Consider the following 26,422-nt stretch of genomic DNA (forward strand, 5'->3'; position numbering starts at 1 on the left):
ACAAAATTTCTAGAAAGGGTAAGCTTGTAGAGATAGAAGTAGACCAGAAGTTACTGCGGGCTTGCAGTGAAAAGATAACATGCAACCCAATGTTCACTGGAGCACTGTTTACAATAGCCAGGGCATGGAAGCAACCTAAATGTCCATAGACAGAGGAATGGATAAAAATGTGGTACATACATACAATGGAATATTATACATTCATTAAAAAAGAATGAAATCATGCCATTTGCAGCAACCTGGATGAACCTAGAGCATGTCATATTGAATGAAGTAAGTCAGACAGAGAAGGAGAAATGTCCATATGACATCACTTATATATGGAATCTAAAAAGAAACTATAGACCTGAACTTATAAAACAGAAAGAGACTCACAGAAAATGAACTTATGGTTTCTGGGGCAGGGAGGAATAGTTCGGGACTTGGGGAAGGTCAGGCACACTCTGCTGTATTTAACATGGGTAACCAACAAGGAGCCTGTACAGCACAGGGAACTCTGCTTGATGTTGCCTGGCAGCCTGGACGGGAGAGGGGTTTGGGGGAGAATGGATACATGCGTGTGTCTGGCTGAGCCTTTGCTGTTCACCTCAAACTTTCACAATGCTGTTGATCGGCCATACTCCACTACAAAATGTTTTTGGTGTTTAAAAAAAAAGAAAGAAGAAGTACTTACCAGGGGATGGGGTGAGGTGGGAACTGGGGGTTATTAAAAACCCTTCTCTGAAGGGTTTTTGGGGAGCTAGGGTCTTCCAAGCATGTTCTTTTTGGGCCCTGTACTTTGCTTCACCACAACCTTGTATCAGTAAAATGGCTCTACTATGCTGTGGGGGAGCAAACACAAATTTGGTTTGGGAACGAGTGGACAATTCTTTCACTTTTCCTCTATTTGAAAGTCTTCATAAGACAAAGTTTTAACTGTTATTCAGGTGAACATTCTGTGAACTGGCAAGGCATATAACCACCACTGTAAAAACCACTTAGAGGGTCAATTATCAATTTGCCCCTTACAGTACTTGAAGCGCAGCAAGCATTCAGCATGCTCTGCCGAGCAGAATAAAAGCTCTGTGCACAGAAGTCAAGGTTCTTTTCCTCCTCTTAGAATGCTATCACTGCCGGAAAATACCTTCAGCCAGGCAATTATACAGAAAGAATATATGAAGCATAAAAGATACAATCAAATGCTAGGAGACCCAGAAGAAGACTTCAATTCAGTACATATTTTTGCAGCTCACTTGTTAGTGACTTCGTATCTGACGGCCACTTGGCCTTTCCTTACCTCATGTGTCTCATCTAAGAAACCAGACAATGAAGTACTCCTACAGGGCTAAGTGATTAATTACTTCGCCGAAAGCAGATATTAATTCGAGCAGTTTTGTAAACATAACCTTCACAGTATGTGACTTCATGAGAATACATTTCCTAACTTGGTCATTTATCTACGTAACCTTTGCTACATGTCACCTTTCAACGAAAGTAATAAAAACAGGGAGAAAGTTCAGTCGTTTTCTTCTCTCTTAATGATGGTGGCCTGGCCCTGCTCCACCCTGGCTGTGAAGCTACACGTAGGGTGACAGCCACAGTGCACAAAGCTAATGAGGATAGGAAAATCTTATTTAACGTTATTGGAAAAGACAAAAAAAAAAGACAGGCTAATGTCTATTCGAACCAACCACAGTCAGTGTTGAAAAATGAAACAGTCCTTCAAGACTGAGACCTGGATCTCCCTGTCCTGTAAGATGCATTCCCATTCTATGAAAAGTTGATTCTCCAAAACAAACTTGAACGTGACCTGGTCCCTGTGCCCTGGAACCTAGAAAGCTGGGTAAGAACTCTTCCCACCCTTTCGGGTTCTTGGGAAAGCACAGCGGAAGGGCCCATGCTCCCCTCCACTGCTCTGAGACAGGACGGCAGCCGGCAGCCGGCGCCCTTCCTTGGCGGCTCGGGAAAGCCCCCCTCCTGCCTCCCGGGGTTCCCACCAGACTCACTGACAACCCCCTTGCTCACCTGCCTCAGGAGCCCCAGGCCCCGCCTTTTCTCTGCAAGGCTCCCCACGCTCCAGTTACATCAGTCTGAAAAGAATGGGCTCAACTGTCTCGTGCGTTTGTTTTCACAGATCTGGGGCTGGGCCTCGCATGGGACTGGCCCCGCTTCCCCGCCCAGGTAACCCTGGCTGAAGGCATCTTCGGGACCCTTCCTGAGTGGGGACTCAGGGTCCTAGCATTGGGACCAGATCAAGTCCTGGAGTCCGGGCTCTAGTCCAGCAATACCATGGTAAGGGTTTGATGTTTACTGACTTTCTGAGTGTTCACTCTGGTGCCCGTTTCTTTTGGTTTCACGGTCTGACCATTTGGTGATCTTTGCAAATCGGTTGATGGTCCACAGAGATCTTTGTTCCCTGACAGACAACAGAGTTTTTTCTGCTTGTTTTTCTTCTTTCAGCTCAAAAACTATTAACAATTTCATGCCACCAGGGAGTAGATATTTGGACTAAATTTTGGATTTCCGTGTTTATGCAATGAGAGAAATTTTTAGCTATGAGTAAAATTTTAAAATTAAAATTACAAGCTCTCTGTGTGTGTGTGTGTGTGTGTATGTCTATGTGCATCCATGCCTATAATCCAGAAAGGCCATTCTCATCCTGAGAAAAGCGTCTTGAGATGGTGTTACCAACTGAGATTTTAAAATCTCCTAAAGAAGCCGTTGGCTTAGAAATAAAGTGCCTACAAACCGAATATTCCTAAAATTCCCAAATATTATGGAAATTGAACTCCCACTATTTTAAACAGTGCCAAAAAGGAAAAAATACTTAAAGAAAAATTTTGGGAAGGGATTTCCTTACTGTTTCCTTTTTTAAATTGGGGTATAGTTGATCTACAATATTATGTTAGTTTCAAGTTATAAAATAATGATTCAAAAATTTTATAGATTATACTCCACTTAAAGTTACTGTAAAATACTAGCTATATTCCCTGTGCTGTGCAATATATCCTTGTAGCTTATTTATGACGAGCCTGGTCCCTGGCTTACAGTGTTCCTGGATTGAGGGAGGTGACTCTGAGCAGGCCCAAGAACTACAAGACAGTGGGGACCTCAGAAGAAAGGAATTCACCCAAATTTATAGGCACTGCAGGTGAAATCTGACAGCAGGCTCTTGGCTTGGCTTCCTTACCCCAAGAGGCTTTTAAATGTTACAATCTATGATTCCTTATGAAAACTTCCCGAAAATCAAACCTAAGGCCTAGGTGGTAAATTACCATTCTTGCTGCACCTATCTAAACACAGCTAATGAGAACAGCCTTATTCTGTGATCATAAATAATCTTTCTTTGATTACTAGGGGAGGGACTACAGAAAAAAATTCCGTTTCTATGGGAAACTCTGCAGTGTTTACCGAACACCATTCCAGGACTTTGGATTTTAGCCATGTTCACTGAGTGACTCTGCACCTCTGTGGACACTGCAGGGAACTGGTGGATGCAAAAACTCTGCTTTGTCTGGTAGGGACTTACTAGACTTCCTTGTCCTCTAGGTAAAAACCAGTTTGCATCCCTATCTGCACCCTGGCCCAGGTCCCCAAACTGCCAGTCCTTACTGAATCTCCAGTGTTTCTGGTTTCCTTCAGCATCTGCCTATAGATCCCCAAACTAAAGTCTTGGCACCACCAGGAGCAAACGCCAGGTGGCCAGGACCTCAGTCTGGCCTCTGGTGACCTTGCAGGCGCCTTTCTCCCTGGCTCTGAACATGAGCCCGGGTGGGCAGGGTCCTTCTCTGCACAGGCCCCGGGAGCGTCTGGCACATGCCTCTGTGTGAGAGGTGACCATGCCTGTGGGCAACCTTGATGGAGACCCTCAGGACACTTGAGAAGCTGTCCTGCAAAACTAAGAGCTGCTTCTTCATGGGGTCCTGAAGGCTCAGCTCCCGAGTCTTCATACAGTTCAACTGTCTAAGTCAATTGTTTGCTCCTTTTCACTTTAGGAATACCTCTTTTACAATGCCCAGTCTTCAGGGCCCGAAAACAACCAATCTTTGCCAACGGGAGATGAACCAGCATCAGCAAGAATTCCCCAGAGGCTATGAGACTCAGCTTTGCCTCACTCAGAAGGTTTACCATCATGTCCGAGTTGTTTGCTGAGGAACCACGTCCTTTCCTCTGGGACTGAGAAAACGGAACCTGAGCCCTGTGTGCCTGCGAAACTGCGCTGGCTGGAAAGCCACCACTCTCATGTTTGGAGAAAAGGCTAACTCCAAAGGACCACTGCTCTCCATCACCCACACCACCTTTCTCGCTCCACCAACTCAGACTCAGATAGCCTGCGCTCACATTTTCTTGCCCAAAGACCCTCAACGCCAACCTGCTTCCCCGGCTCTGTGAAACCCCAGGGCTTCTCCTTCCCCTAAGCGCTCCCTATAAGAGTGAGCTCCACATTATAATGGTCTGAAAAAAACCATTTTCTGAATTTCAGTACATTTTGTCTGTCACAACTACACGTTTGTTTTAAATGTCTAGGAACAGAGTTTTGAGAAAGGCCGTGAATACCCAAGAAGCAACTGTCTCATTAGATCTTCTACTTCAGTGTTTTAATTTCCAACGTCAAGTTTGTCCTCTAAGGTCAATTTTGAATATAAAGCGATAAAAAGAGGAAGAAATCCTTGAATAATTAATAGAAGCAAAATCATCCTATGCTAAAAAGAATGCAGATACTAATATTCATTTGGTCATCAGACACTAAATAAGTCAGACTAATTTATCAAGCACAAAACCAGACACTAGGGATATAAGAACGATTCCTGCTGTAAAGAGGGTGAAAAGTATTTTGATATAAAGTTATAATAATCCAGTCAAACTACAGGTATCATCAGATTTATGTGTAGTCGAGACTACAAAGGAGACAAAACTGGCAGCCTGGAGGGGGAAGGTGGTCAGGAAATCTTGAAGGAAAATGTGGCCCAGCTAAGACTTGGAGGATGAGGAGTTTGGCAGGCGAGGCGGGACAGGGTGGTCTAGGGGACAAACACGCAAAGGGAGAGACAGAAAGGGGTTCCTTTGGGGATCTGAGAGGGGTTTGTATGCATTTACTGAGATGTCACTTCGGAGATCAACATTCAGAAGAGAGTAAGTCTTGGGAAGAATTGTGGCAAGATTGGGAAGAAGGTGAAACGATATAATAATCCGTTGAAAAAAAAAAAAGCCTGGATGAGAGAAGCTGGAATGGGCACCAAGTCTTCAACAATGAAGACGCAATGGAGGCATGGGGTTCAAGAAAATCAGGAGCAGGTGGAATAAAGGAACCTCAGCGTGGGGGTGAGGTGGCCTTGCACCTTGATGGACAATGGAGCACAGGAGACCGGAGCATGTGAGTGAGCTGAGCGGAAGGGCGAGGGCGTCTGGGAGAGGGGGAGAGGGCGCAGCTCGGAACATGGGGCAGCTCCAAGAAGCGCTTACTTCGGCAGAGCGGGAAGGGTTACGCATCAGCAGTGAACATCCTATGTTTCTCTTCAACGCAAGACAAGAGATCCAGAAGTGGGCAGTGCAGCTTAAAAAGAGCCGCGATACTGTAGCAATCTCCTTCATAAAGAGACTTTTAGAAGACTTTTAAGACAAGTCACTTGGAAATGGTCTGAGTTCACAGAGGGAAGACGTTCCCTGACTCTTTAACAGGACGGTAGAAACGATGCCCCTTAGTTTGCACTAAGGGCTTCCCTGGTGGCTCAGAGGTTAAAGCATCTACCTGCAATGCGGGAGACCTGGGTTTGATCCCTGGGTTGGGACTAGTATGTATGTCTTGTGGGAGGCTCCACTAATTTTCACATTTTTGAGAGGACATGAGAACTCTTTCATCGTCTGCAGTAGCTCGTGATGCTAAGTTAACAAGGCAGCCAGTGGTTCAAGGTACAACCTCTGTTGTCTTCCTGCACTGACGCTGGTGGGACATGGCCTGGAGATCCAGAAAGTTTACCTGTATTCACAGATCATCCGGGGGCTTAACTAGACTCACGTGAGAAGAATCATAAACACAGGCATGTATCTTAACACTGTAGCTGAAAGCGTGACGATCTCAGAAATGAAAACACAGCAAAACTGCAGCTTATGGACAACCTCAGGAAAAGTGGAAACCTTCATCCCGTCACTTTGAGTATGTTAGTGTAGAATGTCGTCGCCCACTCTTACTCTGCTCACACCTATGCAGGTAAGCATTCCAGGGTTTCTGTTATAGAATGCCCATGACAGAAAGAAGAAAAACAAACTTCTATGTTTTTAACATTGTCGTTCATAAAAAAAAGCAAGCATAGCAGCATTCTGTTCCTTAAAAGGAAAACACTTGTCCAAATACAGTGACACAGTACCAAAAGGTGATCAAAGCAGACATGGAGAGATACTCGTAGGAAATAATCCACTAACCAGTGAGGAAGAGCTCGCAGATATGAATCACGGTACTTAACTTTAGCAAAAGCACTTTCTGGAAGTTCTAAAGTGGTGAGTTGGGGGAGGGCAGGTGAAAGTGAATATCTGGGAAATAGTCTAGTTGATTTTGTTTTAATAAGATCAAAGGGAGGTCAAATGAAACAAATATACTTATTTTAGTAGTGATAAAAAAGAAACACTTTAAAAATAAAACATTCTTTAAATGTTTTGGGTTTAGGTACCATTTCATAAGTAAACAGTGGAAACACTTTTCCTGAAAAAAAAAAAAAAAAGGTAAAGAGGCTGATTCATGTTGATGTATGGCAGAAACCAACAAAATACTGTAAAGCAAGTATCCTTTAATTAAAAAATAAATAAACCTTTTTAAAAGTGAAGAGATAATCCACACCTTTGCCAAGATTATTGATTTCAATCACTACTAATATAAACCCCCCTAGGTATGTGGGCACTGCCAGAATCATATATTTGCATGAATTTTGACTACAGAGACTAGTCGCTCGGTTGTGTCCGACTCCTTGTGACCCCATGAACTGTAGCCCACCAGGCTCCTCTGTCCATGGAATTGTCTAGGCAAGAATAAATACTGGAGTGGGTAACCACTCCCTTCTCCAGGGGATCTTCCTAATCCAGGGATCAAACCTGGGTCTCCCACATTGCAGGCAGATTCTTTACCATCTAAGCCACCAAGGAAGCCCCCTAGAGAACATAAAAGTGAGCAAATCATATAGGACAAAACATTAATTCTGAACAATGTCTTCAAATCAGATCTGAGAATTTTCTATTATCTAGACCCTGGCAGCTACATCATTTAAGTGTCTTCAGAAAAAGCTCAATCTATGGATAAGAGATTCCAGTTTTTTTAAAAATAAGCAGCTTACTAGATGTGTCCTACATAGTATTATCCCTTTGCTTTTAGTTTGATGATAAAATCTATGCTCTGAAGCTGGGCTCACTGCAGAAAGCTGGGGCACAAATCTTTAACTTGCTTAAGTGAATTTTTTTGTAACTTAATTGTCCTTTTTAATATATTTTTTCCTTATGTGAAATTTCTTTATTAATAAGGAGAATTACAGAGACTGTTAATATTCAGGGTTTTTTTTTTTCCCCTAAAAAATATAATACCTTTCTAACTGTTCTCAAACAATGCAATAATAAAATGATCAGTTTTATTGGTCAGTAAAGCATCAGTATCGATTTTGATGCTCATATGTTGGATAAAGATGAACTGTTTATAGTAAAAGGGAAGAAAAAAGCATAGAGAAAATGAAACATCTGAGTTATTCATCAATACCCGATTTGTTAAAAAACACATACACACAAAAATCATGATATTGTAAGATGCTTTATCTAACAAACTTAGTATCAAACGCTCTAAGTGCCAGGGGTCAGTGCCTCCACCCGATTCCTGGCCGTGAGTGTGCTGGGGACCAGAGGCAATGGAGCCCTAATAGCAAGAAGCACACTCCTCAGAAAGGAATGGCTCTGTCCCTCAAAGTTCCTTTGTTGGAATCCTAACCCCAATGTGACAATGTCGGGAGATAGGGTTTTGGGGGTGATGAGGTCACGAGGGTGCAGCCTTAGGAAAGGGACCCCTGCGCCTCTCCTCCTGTCTGCCATACCAGCTCCCCGTGAGAAGACAGCCGTGCATGAACCAGGAGGTGACCACGCCTGACCCTGAACCCACCCGGCCTTGACCTCAGCCTCCAGAATGCTCTTTATGAGCCGTCCAGTCTGCTGAATTCCGTCTTGGTACCCTGCGCAGACTAGACTGGAGTGCCACAAACCCTTCTGCACTCAGGAATGGGCTCCGGGGAGAAGAGGGGCCAGGCGAGGAAGGAGGCAGGACCCGGGACACCCCAGTGTCCCAGAGAGGAGGAGGCAGGACCCGGGCCGCCCCAATGTCCCAGAGAGGAGGAGGCGGGACCTGGGCCACCCCAGTGTCCCAGAGAGGAGGAGGGTGTGCACTGGAGGGTGGGGGAGGGCGGCCCCACGGGGCTCCCACAGGCCCCACCTGGGGCCCCTCAGTCTGTGCACCCCCTCTGAGACACAGGACAGACAGCAGCCCACAGAGTGACGTGAGGCGTCTGAGCCCACACAGCATGCCGCGGGAGAAGCGTGTCCAGGGTGGGTGGCCAGCCTGAGCCTGTCTTTCAGCCCCGCTGCCACCCGCAGGCAGGTAAGGACCGCTTCAGATCCCAGCCCCTGCAGGCAGCCTGAGAAAGAAACTTGTTCAGACGCCTCAGCTCCTGTGAAGGGCAGAGTTCTTTTACCATATGCCCTCAACGTATCTAAACTCAAAAAGCCTGGCCTTTGGGAAACAACTGGGGTAAATTTGGCAGGGGGCAAAGCAACCTCATGGGATGTCTGGGCTAGGGCTTTTACTCTGAGACAAAGACACACCCTGTCCCCTCTGGCCCTGAACCTCAGGGCTCACACTGTAGCCGAAGCCTGGGTTCGGATTTCTAGTTTGCTATCTGTTGTCCCAACTCTGTGCTAAAAAACATCACCCAGTGAGCTGGAGAGACACAGTAAAAAAAAAATAAAAAATACCGGAAACAAAGCAAAAAGCCCCAATCTGATCGATGCTGAGAGCGATGTGGTGCCTTTTCACATTTTTATTTTATTTATTTTGGCTGCATTGAGAGGCTTGTGGGATCTCAGTGCCCCGGCCAGGAATGGAACCCAGGCCCTTGGCAGCGAAAGCACCGTGTCCTAACCACTGGACCGCCAGGGAATTCCCTTCGGTGCTTTTCAAAAAAAATGAACAGAATTAGATTACAAATAGTGGATTTATTCAGAAGTAGAAAGCAGAAGACATTTCTGCAGAAAAATGAAACAGCCTATCTTTAGAAAAGTTTTTGAAAAACTGAAATTCACTGATAAGGAAGGCCAGATCGAGAACCCCTGCACACCAGCCTGCCCGATTCACAGCTATTGTATGTTATCCTGACTCACACTGATACGTTCACTAAATCCCAAACCATATCCAAAAGCCACAAAGGCATGTGCCAAAATCTATGTGAAATGCCTCCAGCTTTATTTTCTAAGAGGCTGTAATAATGCCTTCCTGACTCTGAGTTGTGGCTTCATCTGTCACTCAATTCCTTTCCATCTGAATAATGCTTGTTTTAACTTCTTTTTTTTTAAACTACTAATATCCAATAATTCATATTCGTAAGTATTTATTTGGAGAGCAGTCACTTTGAAACCGAACAGAGAAGAGTTGAGCACATTTAAGGAGAGGAGAAGCAATACATTTCCTGTGACAAGAGAGGACAGCGCTGCTTCTCCAGAGAAGACTGGGAAAAACCTGCTGGGAAAACCACCCACGTGTAAAGCGGACGCGTGCTTTGTGGACACACATGTGTGTCTCCACGTGTGCATGGCACCTTAGCAACGTGCAGATGACTGCTCCCACCCGCACTGAGATTGGGGCAGAAGCCATGCGGTCTGCAGGCCCTTCCCCGCCCTCTCCGGGGCCGCTCTCTGGAGGGTCCCTTCCGGGAGGCACGTCCAGCCGTAACAGCTCAGAGGAACAGGAGGGGCTGTCTTCCCAGGGCTGTCTCCAGTGACAGGAGGCTCTTTCCAGAAACCTCCCAGCAAGACTTCCCTTTGCGTCTGACTGGGCAGAAGTGAGTCATGTTTCCAAACTGGGCAGAGAGACAGAATGATGGAGATGCGCTTGGATCTCTAACTGTCTGAGAAGAGGGTGGGGGCAGGGGGAGTCATCACATTAGGCAGGAACAGTCCCCTGGCACAGTGGCTGCTCAGTGAGGAAAGCATTTAGGGAGTTCCCTTGATGGCATGAGTGGTAAAGAATCCCCCCACCAATGCAGGAGGTGTAAGAGACGCGGGTTCCACCCAGTGGTGGGAAAGATTTCCTGGAAGGGAACAGCACCCCACTGCAGTATTCTCGCTGGAGAATCCCATGGACAGAGAAACCTGGCAGGCTACAGTCCACGGGGTCGCAGAGGCAGACACTCCTGAGCAGGCATGCACGCTGGTGGCCTGGAGGTTAGGACTCTTCACTTCCAGTGCAGTGGGTGCAGGCTCAGTCCCTGGTTGGGGGCTAGGGTCCCACATGCCACACAGCGTGGTCAAATATATATACATGTTAAATTTATATTAATATATATATATGTAAAATTTTTAAAAATGCCATCAGAAAAAGAAAAACACAAGTATTTAAAAGGAGGGGCAGGACATGGAGTTGCATGTCTTTTCCTTCTCTTCAGCTCCTTAACTCCCAGAGAATCCATTTTGTTGGGTGAAAGATCGCCACTTCAGCAGGTTACTATTTTGAGGTTTTGCACAGCTCAGATTAATTTGATATCTCTAAGCCAGGTTACCAAGGTTACGATCCCTTGGCTAACATTCTCCAGATGTCATATTTAGTGAGCTAGACCTTTGGAACCAGCAGCTGTGACTATATCTGGAACGGGCATCTGGAATCTGCCCAGTGCCCCGAATGCCCACGGCAGATGCTAACGGGATGTCTCGCAGTGTCCTCTGCCTCCAGACCTCTGGAGGGAGCGGGGGCGGGATGGGGAGGGCTCTACGTCAGCCTCTGCCTTTACTAGCCCAAGAGGATTGCTGGGAGCTCACGAGAGTGGCTTCAGCATCGACCCGGTGGCCCTCACGTCCGCCACTGCCCGGACAGAGCACAGCTGAGGCTTTCTGAAGCACATGTTAGAACGCGGCACACAGCAGCCACCGGGCACAGAAAGCCCCGGAAAGGACAGGTGGTGCTCTGTGAAGATTCTTTTCTAATGTTTTCTATATAAATATTTTTTTCTCATACACGAAAAGAAAAAGAAACAACAGTAGGCTCACGGAGCCACAAGCACTTGTCACACCTCCCAGCAGCAGCAGGTTGTCGGATGGACTCACAGAGTTGCATCCGCTGGCAGACTGGACACCTGTCATAACGAGCAACCCCCCACCCGCCCCTTCCACTGCCAGCTCTGGGTGCGCTTTGCCAGGAATGGCTCATCAAAGCAGTTACAGATCCTGGTGCCAGAAATCCCGGTCCCTGCAGGCTCTGCCAGCTCCTCTCTCAAACCATCTGCAAAGGCCCCCACGGGAGGCAGGCCCCATCTTACTGCTCTTGGGGGATGGAGGGGGTGTCTGAACAATGGGCAGTTGTTTACAGGGACGTTTACAGAGGGGGTCATCCTTCAGGAAGTGTGGCAGTTCTCCTAAGTGGGTAATAACAGCATGCTCGTGCAGAATTGTCAAGAAACAAAATAAATATCACCTGTCATTTGGGTGAGTCAACGGCTCTTTCAACTTGAAAGTTAAACTTTGAAAACAAAACAACCCACAAGCTTACATGCTTCTAGCCAAGCACACTATCTAGTGGCAGGCAGCCAGGGTCCTGGAATCACTGCGAAGGGCAAGAGCACATTCATAAAACAGCAGCGGCCCCAGCAGCGCAGCGGAGAGCTCGTCCCGGGGCCTGCGGGAGGAGAGGCGGCTCCCCCAGCGGAGAGCTCGTCCCGGGGCCTGCGGGAGGAGAGGCGGCTCCGGGAAGCATCAGCTCGGGTTTACATCGAGACCGTGCAGATGCCCTCTTTCCTAGATAGATTATGATGAATACGACATCGCTGGGTGATGGTTAAAAGCGCTAGGAAGAGTGTAAGATGAGAACTCAAAAAAGCAGAAGGGAAATGCATGGCAGCCTTTATTCACTCAGTAAATATTTACAAAACATCAATTTTGTGTGTCATGCTGTATTACGAAGAGTATCAAAAGATTAAAGCTTGTGTCCTGGAAGGCGCACAGGCTAACAAAATATGTGAGAACAAGCAATTACTGGAACATATGCAAGTCATTATTCATCATTTGTTTTCTACTCAGTATAAGAGATGTAGAAATTTAAGCACTTGATCGGGTGTGTAGTGTCTTTTCTTCCTTCTCTCTGTTTTTAACCACTGTTGTCCTAAGGGTGGGCTTCCCATGTGGCACAGTGGTTAAAGAACCCACCTGGCAATGCAGGAGACACAACATATGCAGGTTCAATCCCTGGTTTGGGAAGATCCCCTGGAGGATGGCATGGCAAACTCCTCCAGTGTTCTAGCCTGGGAAATCTCACGGACAGAGGGACCCACTGCGCTACAGTCCCTGGGGTTGCAAAGAGTCGGACACAACTTAGTGACTCAAAAATATAATAAATGCACTAGTATAATTTTAACTGTTGGGCTCCTCACTTCGCTCTAAGTCTCCAAGCTTATGAAACCAGTTAGACACTCCCTACACTTTGACCCAGCATTCGCCCTCTCATGACAGACCTGCTTGGTACAGAAGGCTCCAAAACAAGACTTAAAAACAGACCCTCTTAGGGAAGCTGTGTTTTCTTGTCCAGTTGATGACTTACAAGAAAAACTGTGTTAAGGCTGATAATATTTGAACAACAATAACAAAAGTACTTTTGGAGGAGAAAAAAATCCCACATATTCATATATGTTTACTGTATAACTAGCATTAATGTTATATTTATCTTCATCAGGTTCTATGTCTGACAACATTAAACAAGCAAGAGAAAACAGGTTACGATTTGTCATAACATCTTATGCTTGTCCTTCTGAAAAGATGGCAGAAATATATTTCCTTGCCAATGACCCACATATTATAAGCTAAGATTATGGAGGTAATGGCACTGCTCAACTGGAGTCTCAAAATAATAAAAGGTTCAACAAATTTATAAGCATATATTTAAAGTAATAAGTCTAAAAAAGACAGTTTCCCACCAGTGTACAAGATGGCTTTTCCTATTAAAAGTGAGTACTAAATGAAAAAATCTCTAATGGAAATAATAGCTCTCAGATTTTGTAATTCTTTATTGAGTTATATCTGTTTTCAACTCTTTAAGAGATGGTTAACATGTCTTTTGCAACCAATGACTTGAATGTTCATCTTAAAAATTCTGCTGACTTGGTCTCTTGTTGTTCTTTTCTCAGAGAAGGATTTATCCCGGCTCTAATTAGAGAAAAAAAAAAATTTTAATGGCCATTAAAATTCACCCATTATGTCCAGGAATGACAGACTAACTAGTTCAGGACAACCTCCCCACCGTGAACAATCAGTGAAGCTGGACCAGACACAGACACGCTGATGGAGATGCCGCCAAGCTGAGAAGGCAGCGAGTCATGGAGGAAGAGAAACCTGCAGGTGAGCCAGGGGGACAGCTGGCTGCACCGAGAGGAGCACGGCCTCAGATCACGTCCACTCTCGGCAAGAAAACAGGCCAAAACTAAACAAGCGTGTTACAGAACGTACGGCAGAAAACTAGAGAAACAACAGGTAATAGAGACAGAGACTGAAGAAGCCAGAGGACTCAGATACTGGGCTTAGAGTTGGAAACAAATGTGATTATGCACAGAGAAATAAAAAACGAAATAAACAATTTTGGCAGAACACTGGAAATTTAAAAAAATCCAAATAGAATGCTGAGAACTGAAAAATACAATCAAAGAAGTTTTAAAACTTAATATATAGGTTTATCATAAGAATAGCACTGCTGCTGCTGCGTCGCTTCAGTCGTGTCCGACTCTGTGCGACCCACAGACGGCAGCCCACCGGGCTCCCCCGTCCCTGGGGTTCTCCAGGCAAGAACACTGGAGTGAGTCACCATTTCCTTCTCCAATGCATGCGTGCATGCTAAGTCCTTCAGTTGTGTCTGCCTCTGTGCGACCCCATGGACAGCAGCCCACCAGGCTCCTCTGTCCATGGGATTCTCTAGGCAAGAATACTGGAGTAGGTTGCCATTTCCTTCTCCAAGAATAGCACAATAGTGCTCATTTCACATGCTAGCAAAGAAATGCTCCAAATCCTTCAAGCTAGGTTTCAACAATACATGAACCGAGAACTTCCAGGTGTATAAGCTAGATTTAGAAATGGCAGAGAAACCAGAGATCAAATTGCCAACATCTGCTGGATCACAGAAAAAGCAATAGAGTTCCAAAAGAACATCTACTTCTGCTTCATTGACTTACACTAAAGCCTTTGACTGTGTGGGTCACAATACACTGTGGAAAATTCTTAAGAGAGATGGGAATACCAGACCACTTGACCTGTCTCCTGACAAAACTGTATGCGGGTCAAGGAGCAACAGTTAGAATTGGTTCCAAATAGGAAAAGGAGTACGTCAAGGCTGTATATTGTCACCCTGCTTATTTAACTTCTATGCAGAGTACATCATGAGAAACGCTGGGCTGCCAGAAGCACAAGCTGGAATCAAGATTGCCGGGAGAAATATCAATAACCTCAGACATACAGATGACACTACCCTATTGCAAAAGTGAAGAGGAACTAGAAAGCCTCTTGGTGAGGGTGAAGGAGGAGAGTAAAACAGCTGGCTTAAATCTCAACATTCAAAAAACCAAGATCATGGCATCTGGTCTCATCACTTCATGGCAAAGAGATGGGAAACAATGGAAGCAGTGACAGAGTATATTTTCTTGGGTTCCAAAATCACTGTGAATAGTGACTGCAGCCATGAAATTAAAAGATGCATGCTCCTTGGAAGAAAAATTATGACAAATCTAGACAGTGTATTAAAAAGCAAAGATATCACTTTGCCAGCAAAGGTCCATCTAGTGAAAGCTATGGTTCTTCCACTAGTCATGTACAAATGTGAGTTCAGTTCCAACTCTTTGCAACCCCATGGACTGCAGCACACCAGGCTTCCCTGTTCATCACCAACTCCCGGAGCTATTCAAACTCATGTCCATTGAGTCGGTGATGCCATCCAACCATCTCATCCTCTGTCATCCCCTTCTCCTCCCTCCTTTAATCTTTCCCAGGATCAGGGTCTTTTCAAGTAAGTCAGTTCCTTGCATCAGGAGGTCAAAGTATTGGAGTTTCAACTTCAGCATCAGTTCTTCCAATGAATATTCAGGACTGATCTCCTTTAGGATGGACTGATTGGATCTCCTTGCAGTCCAAGGCACTCTAAAGAGTCTTCTCCAACAACACAGTTCAAAAGCATCAGTTCTTCAGCGCTCAGCTTTCTTTATAGTCCAACTCTCACATCCATGCTTTCTATGTGGCTCAGCTGGTAAAGAATCTGCCTGCAATGTGGAGACCTGGGTTTGATCCATGGGTTGGGAAGATCCCCTGGAGAAGGGAAAGGCTACACATTCCAGTATTCTGGCCTGGAGAATTCCCAGTCCATGAGGTTGCAAAGAGTCAGAAACGACTGAGAGACTTTCACTTTCACATCCATACATGACTCGTAGAAAAACCACAGCTTTGACTAGACGGACCTTTGTTGGCAAATGTGAAAGCTGAACCCTAAAGACTGAGCATCAAAGAATTAATGATTTCGAACTGTGATGTTGGAGAAGACTCCTGAAAGGAGATCAAACCAGTCAATCCTAAAGGAAATCAATCCTGAATATTCATTGGAAGGACTGATACTGTAGGTTCAATACTCTGGTCACCTGATGCAAAGAGCCAACTGGAAAAGACCCTGATGCTAGGAAAGACTGATGGCAGGAGAACGGGGTGAAAGAGGATGAGATTGTTGGATGGCATCATGACTCAATGGACATGAGTTTGAGCAAGCTCCAGGAGACACAGAAAGAACAGGGAAACCTGGCATGCTGCAGTCCATGGGGTCGCAAAGAGTCGGACACGACTTAGTGACTGACAACAACTATAAACACAGACGTCTATAGGGGGAGGGTAAAAGAGAAGATACCCAGGGCGAAATGAGGAGATGAGAAAGGAAAGATATATGCAAATACAGAAAAATCATGAGGCATGGGACACAGAAGGCTCAGGTAACACATGGAGTAGATCCCCAGAAGTAAAAGAAAGAGAAATGAGAATTCTCCAAAGCAGAGGGAAGACCGCAAGTCTGTGACCCCAGAGCAGGCTGACAACAGAAGCAACCGAGGATGAGAGGCATCCGCCCAAACTGCGGGATGCATCACATCCTCTCCAGGCTACTCCCCTAACCAGGCGGGACCCATACCCACAGGCTCCCTGATTTCCACCCTGTTATACCGTACAGAACTCAGGATTCACAGCCTCACAGGCTTGCTCTGCTGCAGGGCTGCCCAGAAAGGACATCACCTTACCTGCAGGTGTTACCTCAAGTTTAAGATTAAAAAAGATCATCAGGGTCCTGAGACACATGTGTTTTAAACCATTTTCATAACTACAGAAACAGTATGGATGCTAGCTCTCATGTGGAAACACAAAAATACGATCCTATATTCTACACATGAGAATTCTCTGTTCCAGTAGAGGCATTAGCAGATGAAAGATATTTCCTGTAAAGCTGCTTTGTGGTTTAGTCACAAAGTCATGTCCAACTCTTGTGACCCCATGGACTGTAGCCCGCCAGGCTCTTCTGTCCATGGGATTCTCCAGGCAAGAATACTGGAGTGGGTTGCCATTTCCTTCTCCAGGGGATCTTCCTAATCCAGGAATGGAACTCGGGTCTCCTGCATTGCAGACAGACTCTTTACCAACTGAGCTACGAGGAAAACTGCTTTATTTAACATTAAATCCAGTTGCAAGATTTTTTTTTTTTTAAACTGAAAACAATTGTTGCACTTGATGGAATCTAATACCTTAAATATATATTTATACATAAAAACATGACTATGTTAAAAAGTCTGAAATTTCAGTTTAACACCGGGTTGTCTTGAAATCTGATAAGGAATGAAAACAAGCAGGTAAGACCTCAGTTTTGGTGGGGGAAAACAGACATGACTGGATACTAGCATAACCCTTAAGACTAACATTTCATTGGTTAAGTCACAGATCTGAGACCTGTATTTAATTCACCACTACAACTCTTGTCTCACTCCATAGTAAGCTTTTAACCCCAGGCAACTAAACTCAAGTGCTTTTGCTGACTTGCTATCACATAAGATACCAATATAAACACTCCTCCCCACGCTCATATTCAAAGATCTCAAAAACTGCCAGGAAATTGTATCTTTAAATTTTTAAATTGAATTTTAAAAACGTTGTTATTGCTCTCAGTTTTAACCTGTACAGTGATAAACCATGACCATTCATCTCTATATTGCTACCTAAATTCACACTTCTAAAATACTTAGCCATTAAGCAAATAAAATCAGGATTTTGTTTTTGTTCTTGTTTTCTTAAAAGTCTAAAGAATAAAATCAGTTTATATGAGAAGAGTTCAGAAACAAACAGAACTTCTTCCAAGATAAATTGCTTGTTTGAACTATACCAGACACCAGACATAGTCCCTAAGGCATAACAGTGGTTCCAAACTCTGTTTCATATTAGAATTAGCTTAGGAGGAATCTAAGAATTCTAGTGCCCAAGATGCACCTCATATTAAAGACATCAGGATGTCTAAGGGTGTGAGTCAGGTACCCCAACAACTTCAGATCCCTGAGATGGGACAAAGCAGGGGGCCACCGCCCTCAGGCATGATGAGCGCTTGATTCATTAAAGAAAAGGCTGTGCAGTGAATGAAGACAAGAGTAACGGATCAGGACAAAGGTCTGTGGAAGACTGGAAATCCGGGTTGTGTCCTCTGCCCTGAGGAAGACAAGGTAAACCGTCTGCACTGGAAGCCAGGTTCCTTCCTGAGGCGGGAGACTGTACTGGATGGGGGCTTTCACAGGAAACACCAACTCAGAAGGTCTCAGGCAGAACCCGAGAGTCCTGCCACAAACAGACATGTCTCCAGAGAAGACATCCAGGTGGCCAAGAGGCACACGAAGAGAGACTCAACATCACTCATTACTAGAGAAATGCAAATCAAAACCACAAGGAGTTATCACCTCACACCTGGCAGAATGCCCATCATCAAGAAGTCTAGAAACAATAAATGCTGGAGACGGTGTGGAGAAAAGGGAACCCTCCCACACTGCTGGTGGGAAGGTAAACTGGCGCAGCCACGATGGAGAACAGCATGGAGGGTCCTCAAAAACTAAACGTAAAGTAACCGCTTCTGGGCATACGTTCAGAGAAAACTCTAGTGTGCAAAGATACACACACCCCAGTGTTCACTGCAGTGCTGTTTGCAGCAGCCAGGACGTGGAAGCAATCTGCATGTCTACTGACAGATGAACGGATAAAGCGGTTGTATGGTGTGTGTGCGTGTATGTGTATATAATGTGCTGCGCCTAGTCGCTCCGTCCTGTCCAACTCTTGGTGACCCCATGGACTGTAGCCTGTCAGGCTCCTCTGTCCAGGAATTCTTCCGGCAAGAATACTGGATGCCATTTTCTCCTCCAGGATCTTCCCAACCCAGAGACTGAATAAATAAAGAGGTTGTGTGGTGTGAGTGTGTGTATGTAAATATAATACTCAGCCATAAAAAAGAATGAAATAATGCTGTTTTGCAGGAGCACGGACGGACCTGGAGATAATCATACTGAGTGAAGTAAGTCAGACAGAAAAAGACAAATACCATAGTATATCACTTATCTGTAGAATCTAAAATATGATGCAAATGAATTTATTTACAACACACAGACTCATGAACATAAAACATGGTTCCCAAAGGGTAAGAGGGGTGAGAGATGGACTAGGAATACGGGAGGTGGGGAGGCCCTCCAGGAGATTCTTTCCCGTGGAACCAGCAGGGGCCAGTCCCCTTCAGGGCGGATGGGACCCATGGGAAGAAGCAGGGCAGGACAGAGTGTGCACATAACAAGTATCAGAGGAGTGAGTGCTGGCCCGGCTCTGGCCCTAGTTTTTCCAAAGGAAAGGCTAGTGGCCATGCCGCACTGAGGAAGAAGACCAGGGCACGGAAACCCATCCTGGACGTGGTCACGGGCCACCAGCTCACCACAGGGCACCAGGACAGGGTGGCCGGGCCAGGCAGGTCTGCAAGCTGCGCCAGGCTCAGGGCGGTCACCAGTCATGACATGGGAGCCAGTGGCCCAGGGGGCTTCACACATGTCGGGGGGCTTGACACTTTCTTTCCCTGAGAATCTGTGGCTCCCCCTAAAAACTGGCTCCTTCCTGATCACTGTATGTTTATCGCTGCAGCTGTCGTGTCACTTGGATTTCGGGTTTCACTCTATTATAGTTTCTTGGCCTCATAAAAACGTGGCACAGGATAACAAAGGGCTAATTCAAGAGCTCAGCCGTGAGAGCAGATGTTGAAGGATCAACAAGTGTAAAGTCCTCCTGGAGCGGCCCATGTGAGCCTCAGCGTGTGGGCCTCAGAACTCAGTACTGCTCTGAGACAGTGGGGAGGGGGCAGGGGGAGAGAGAGAGAGAGGAGAGAGGAGAGAGAGAGAGCGAGCGCGCGCGCGAGCAGGTTCCCAGGCTGCAGCCTCGGAAGACCTGAGTCTCAGCAGCAAAACTGTTCCCTCCAACGGCTTCGGGTCAGGCCGTGAGCAGCTCACAAATCCCAGATGGCCGGGTTCTTCACCTCCTACCTAGTGGCTGTTTACTACTCAGATTATAGAACAACAATTGCTGGCTCGGCCAACGCTCTCTGCTCGAGCGAAGCTGGTGGCATTTTTACAAGCGAGAAATGCCCTGGCAAAGGGCGCAAGGAGGTTGGCTCCCCCAGTAGTAACTCTGTCCTGAATGTAAGCAATGCTCTTGGTTTTATTGTCAGTTTCCCAACATCCACCCATAATTAATTTTTAAAAAAATCAAACGCAAGCTGGACAGAGTAGTTTATGTGGCATTAACCCAGGGCAGAACATCACGGCACGGCAGCAGCGGCAAGTTTAAGACAATGTTTGCACACACTGACCTTCTGGCCTCTCCCCTTCTTCCTGGATTCCTCCCGCAGTCTGAGGAGGTCCTGGCAGCCTTTCCGTGAGCTGGCCACAACACTGTGCCTTGTTGGTCCACTTTTCACACCTAAAACCCAAGCGGATTGAAGATTAGCTACAAGTTTACGTGGCCTGAAATACTAATGCAACTTAAGCCGAATAAATTTTTTTTAATTAATTCACTTATTCTGGCAACAAGAAAGTATAGTCTTTGACAATAAACATTGCGTATGGCTTGCTCTTTGAGGTCTAGTTATAACATTCCACTGATTATGCTCCCATATCCCAAGAATTCACAACTCAAGGGTCAGAAACAACCATGCCTGTCGCATGACAATGCACTAGTTCCACAGAACCCCGCTTGTCCAACTGATGGCCTGATGAGCACCGTGACGCCCACAGGGGCTCCCCTGCTGGTCTGGTGGCTAAGACGCCCAGCTCCCAGAATGGGGGGCCCGTGCACCACCCCTCGCAGGCAACTGGATCCCACGTGCTGCAACTAAGCGTTCTCATGCCACAACTGAGACCCTGCACAGTCAAATAAACAATTAAAAAAAAAAAAAAGATGCCTAAACTTTATGTATTATTCAAACTCCGGTTCTTCAGTTTTGATCTAATGATCAAAAACCAGCTTCTCCGAGAAGGCAGTTCTGTATTAGAGGAAATAAATCTTAGCTCTGGGGCAAGTCTGAGTTACTCTAGAAAACAGCCTTTGGTACAAAGTTTCAGGTTACAATCTATATAAATTAGAGATGGTGATTTTACGCCCCACAAGCTTACACCTCAGACCAAACTCTTGTCCTGAAGACACACAAGCCAAAAAGTGACATATTCATCATGTCAAATGAGGCTTCGTCAGATGCTAAATGGTGTAGAAGTGCTAAGTAACCAAAAGTGGAGTGTGAGCTATGTAACTGATTCACCTACAGCTGCAGCTTCGGATCATGCTCCTTGATTTCACTCTCTCTGCCCCAGAGCCTGCCTGCTGTGTGACTTTACCTGCACTCTGAGGCACTCAGCAGACCAGCCACAACGTACAGTTTCAGTAGGGTAGTGCACACTCTGACATGAAGGGCACACGGCAGCCTTGGGCAACAATCGGGGCCCAGCCACCGCCTACCTGAAATGCCATCGCCCCTGGATGCCAACATGCTTGTCAACAAGGTATCTACAGTCAGGAGCTGCCCACTGAAGATGTTTGGACACACAGATATTGCCCCATCCTTAGAAGGCAATGGCAGCCCACTCCAGTGCTCTTGCCTGGAAAATCCCATGGACGGAGGAGCCTGGTAGGCTACAGTCCATGGGGTCGCAAAGGCTCAGACACCACTGAGTGAGTGACTCTTTCTTCTTTCTTAGGGAGCTTGCAACAATGTAGACAGACAGAAATGAACACAACGTAAGGGTTAGAGGATTTAAGAGCCATCGGGAATTAAAAGTCATGTAACATGAGAGTGACTGCCGTGCAAGTACTTCCAATAAAATAGGACACTCTGACAAAACAGATATAATGAAGTTTGGTGGGTCTGACTGGAAATGTTCAACTCTTCCTTCAAAACTGAGGGTTTAGCTCAGTGACGACAAAATGCAGAACAACAATGGTTAAGCATTTTGTTGAATTCAAACTAGTCATTTGCAACTTGGGCCCCCTAGACGCTCTAAGGTCAGGTTCTAAACCACCTACAGACCCTAATACTGGACTCCTTCGGAGGCTCAAACCAGTCACGTGTGGATCCCACCACGCCCCCAGCAGTCTTGGATTTCTGCCCTGTTCCCCTAGTCCTTTTCCAGCCCCAGGTGACTGCCCAACCCTGGTGAAGGTTTCAGCAGCTAGACACCTTACTTGGTGTGAATGGGTTATCAGCCATGTGAGAGGGTATTCTGTACACAGTAGCGTGTGCTAAGATCTGGCTATGCCAAGTTTCTTACTTTTATTCATTTTGCCTCAGTTCTAGCTGAGAACAGGAAAACAGGTCGTAAAGCATTCTGTGGGCTTCCCAGGTGGCTCGGTGGTAAACAATTCTGCCTGCCTATGCAGGAGACGGGTTCAACCCCTGGGTCGGGAAGGTCCCCTGGAGAAAGAAATGGCAACCCACTCTAGTATTCTTGCCTGGAGAATCCTATGGACAGAGGAGCCTGGCGGGCTACAGTCCCTGGGGTCACAGAGTCAGGTATGACTTAGTGACTAAATAACAATAAAGTGTTTCATAGACATAAAGGTCCAGAATACGCATTGTCACTTAACACCTAAGACAAACATTGCTAATGACATGCTTTCACCATCACGCAGTCACAGACTGGTATCAGCAAATGATTTATGTGGTTATGTTAAAATATCAGTTCACAAAAAGCTACAGTCATTGACTCCTGTCTTCTTTAAGGATGTCATCAGTGAACTGCAAGTAGCTCAAAGGGCCAAGAAAGGAGAGAACAGGTCGATCCCACTCCTTGCCGCAGTTCAGTGAGCAGACGCCGACCCCCAGCGTCCTGGCTCCCCCACCCCCTGGCGACCCTTGCTGTCTGCTCCTCGAGTGGGCTGTCATCACCTCAAAGGTGATTTCACCACAGCTCAGAAAGCCATCCATCACTGAAGTTCCTAATTTGATGCCTCTTACGGAGACCTCCCAGCTGAGATGTGGCTTGATAACCCCAGCACCTAGTGGCCATCTGCCGTGAATGCCTCCGGGAACCTTCGGCTGGCCTCCACGTCCACTCTGTATCTGCTGTTCCTCCGGCACACCCCCGTACGATGAGCGTTATCAACCACCCAGGACCAAAGTCATAAATCCTAGACTCTCTTCTCTCCTCATGTGCATTCTTCATTACACAAGTGATTCACGGCCTCCGTTTCAAAGGGAAGAAAAGACCAAATACAAAGGGAAAAAATTCATAGCCCCAGAATGTTTATCATTCAGTTATGCTGCCTGAACTTTCGCCAATTAAAAATGTCTGGGATATCAATATCATCAAGTACTGATACATCAAGATAAGTGACCCCAGCTGCCTCTCAGAGGGCATCAGTGAATCACTACCTCCCCTCCCCTAGCAGAGATAAGCGGGATTAAGAACTATTTCAATACTGAGGGGTGATCTCTCTGGGTCAGAACCACGGGCAGACAGCATAACACATGGTTAAGAAGAAACATTAAATTTCTTCAGAGATACGTGGTCCATGGCAAGGTCCTGCCCAGGGCAGAGCAACACAAAACAACTCTTACTCTCCACATCCATCCTCCTGCACACCCCACTTTCCTACTGCCAAGACACAGAATTAAGACTAATAACACTACTGTTAATAATATATTTAAGCAATTACTATTTACCTGAACAACACATTCTGCAAGATCAAAGACCAAAAAGGTTAGAGAGGGCTGATTTAAGAGTCTATAATTTCAATGACAAAGGCATATACCATGACATTTTAACACTGTCCCAATGGGAAATTTCTTCTAAGCTCCTAAAATCTGAATAATGAATTACTTAGGAGCGATGTAGAATGCACAATTTTGAGACTGTGGGAAGAAAGTCCTTTCTATATATACTACTGGGATTTGGGATATGTGCAAGTTCGCAGGTTCTATGCAAGCAAGACTCAGCTGACAATTCACACACACACACACATACACACACACACAGCTGCCAAAACATCAAGTTCATTTTGTTAACCAAGAAAGCCAAAAATCTAATCAAAATCTTCAAAAGATGATGTGGCATCATTTCCTTTATAATCATTGTACAGATAATTAAAACATGGATTTTAAACATGCAGATCAGTTTTAATACCATATAACCTCTCCCATTGGGAGTCACCTCTCCATCTTTTGAATTCTCTGATCCTCGTATGTAGATTAACCTCACATGTTCCCTGCACATCTAAGCTTGAAGGAAAGGGAGAGAGCTTCACATCGTTACCCTGCTAGTGCTCACGCGTTGAACACAGCAGGTGCAGAGAGTACACATATGATTAATTAGGAAATGAAGTCAAATAATCAACAGGTTCTAACACCTTCCTTGTAGTCAGCCTTCCTGCTAAAGTTGAGTAACCTACATCGAGCTGCCAGGACCGCTTACCTCCTCTGGCAGGTTCCAGAGGAAAGGGTATGGGGAAGCACTCAGGCTAAACATGACACCTTGGAGACAACTCCTGAAAACCCTCCCCCCAAACACTAAATGTTTTGGTAACTGGCAAAATGGATTAAAGAAATGAGCTGTAACTGGTGATATCACCAGCTTATCAGTCAAGAGTAAAGGATGCCAGGAATATCTCTCAGTTAAATTCAGGGATGGGCTAAAACATCACGGGACCCTCCTACCCCTGTATGAATAGGGCAGGTGCCAAAGCTGGAACCTGGGGGTCATATCCAAGACTTGGTCCCAAATGGCTGTATGAGAAACCATAGGGCTGAGGACTTTCTAGCAGCCTGATGTTGACCAGTATCCAGAAAGGAGCCCTGAGAATCCTGTCTGCCTCTTGTAAAGCTTTCAGATCAGGAGCAGACAGAGGAGCCTGCGGTGCAACAGTCCATGGGGTCGCAAGTCGGACTCAACTTAGTGACTAAACCACCATCACCACCACCACAGTTAACTTAAAGGACGCCTGAGACTTCAGCACGCTGATCTGATCTGTGTAGAGTCCCCCATTTGCGTGCCAAAATGTTTAATAAATTATCTGTGTGTCTGAAGACTTGCCTTCAACAAGAGCTGGTAGACGGAGCTCGTGTTATAGAAATGTGCTAAGAAGCCTTCATCAACCTTTTCCGCCGACTGTTATTTATGAAAAAGGAGAACCTAATAACTGGACAGGGCCGAACAGTTTAGATAAGGCATGTCTCTGTGCTGACACGCAACTCCATCACCCACAGACAAGCCTCGATCAGACCAAGGGACGGGGGGAGGGTGTGGGCCTGGGAAGGATCTCCTTCTGCTCTTGCCCACAGCCAGGTGGCACCAATGGAAGGAAGCCCTTCAGCGACCTTTGTTAGCAAGGAACCAGCAATGGCCTGGCTGTGCAGTAGTTCAGGGGGAGTCGGATTTATCTGCTTGACCATGAAGACCCACTCAGGTGGTTGCCTGAAGAGCTGTGGTCAGAAGTCCCAAGCAGGGAGGGGGAGCGAGAGCCATTTCCACACATTAAGTAACAACAAGCAGCTTTATACACTTCCTGTCCTGCAGTGCCAGAAGTTAAAACCCTGGGATCTCAATTCTCATGGAAATTTAACATAATCTATTTCCCACAAGCCACCTACAGTTCCAGCAACGACTTATAGACCTTGAGGAAAGGGCAAAGCACACATTTACTCAAAACCCAAGTGACTACAAAACCGAGGCGCTTCCTCTGCACTCGGATAGCCTGCTACAAAGAACACGCAGGGGACACTCTCGGGGGATCCCAGAGATCTTTCCTACGCAAGCACGTGCTCCAGGAAGACATCTGCTCAGGGACTGGTAGCAGGATCTGGCAGTCCCCATCCGTGTGAAACGGCCTTCACTGAAATCCCTAAAATCTTACTACGTGGCAGCATTAGGAAACATTAACATCAATTTTGGTGACAAGAGCTCTCTATCTGAACCGCTATTAAGTTATCCCTCCCCAATAGGAGAATTTTATCCTCATTAGAATTGTATTACAAAAGACTTTACTGAACTTGTGAGTTTCGTCAATAAAAAATTCGTGAAAATGGTTTTCTCACTATACCTACATACCTTGATTTTGCCTCCTGATCCACAAAGTTTAAAATATTTTAGACTAAAATATTTTAGACTAAAATATTTTAGACATTTAAAGATGAGGCAGTTCTGCTGCTCCATTGACACCAATACGGAAATGACTGACATGTTTCAAAAACAAAAAACGATGTTAAGACACCAGGACACCATAGTCCTATGCGTGCAGTAAAGCCCCCTAACGTGTCCTGAACTTAAGGCACTTGTGCACACACTCCACGGAACGTCCGGAAGGAAACGCACCACTGCTGGCAGCCTGTCTCTAGCAGACACTGGCCACGGCCTGTGCACGAGCACCTGGGGTTACATCCAAAACATCAACCACAACTGGCTTCTCGTCACACCTGGGAACAAAAGCAAAGCACCCCAGGCTTCCCCTGCCTGACAGCACTTCCTCCCAGTCGCTCTCAGCCCAGAGAGTAGCTGCTGCTGCGGTGGACTCACTGGGGCTCCTGCGAGCATTTTCGACCTCAGGACATTCGCATTTGCCATTTCCACAGGCTGAAGGTACCTCTTCTCCTGTGCCCAGGCCTGAGGGC

General features: G+C 45.9%; 1 protein-coding gene across 17 annotated transcripts in view; it reads right to left on the reverse strand.

Moving 5' to 3' along the window:
* MCPH1 (microcephalin 1) overlaps positions 1 to 26,422 on the reverse strand; it is a 229,870-nt gene that overhangs the window by 165,728 nt on the left and 37,720 nt on the right. For 16 of the 17 annotated variants that reach the window (XM_055567551.1, XM_055567550.1, XM_055567566.1 and 13 more), the window contains exon 9: positions 20,138 to 20,247. In XM_055567551.1, coding sequence (XP_055423526.1) covers positions 20,138 to 20,247 — 110 coding nt within the window. Of the gene's footprint in view, positions 1 to 12,088; positions 13,402 to 20,137; positions 20,248 to 26,422 lie in introns of those variants that run through there. The other variant, XM_055567567.1, reaches the window with a different exon arrangement.

Source organism: Bubalus kerabau, chromosome 2 (assembly GCF_029407905.1).
Source record: "Bubalus kerabau isolate K-KA32 ecotype Philippines breed swamp buffalo chromosome 2, PCC_UOA_SB_1v2, whole genome shotgun sequence".
In the NCBI taxonomy this organism is placed as follows: domain Eukaryota; kingdom Metazoa; phylum Chordata; class Mammalia; order Artiodactyla; family Bovidae; genus Bubalus; species Bubalus kerabau.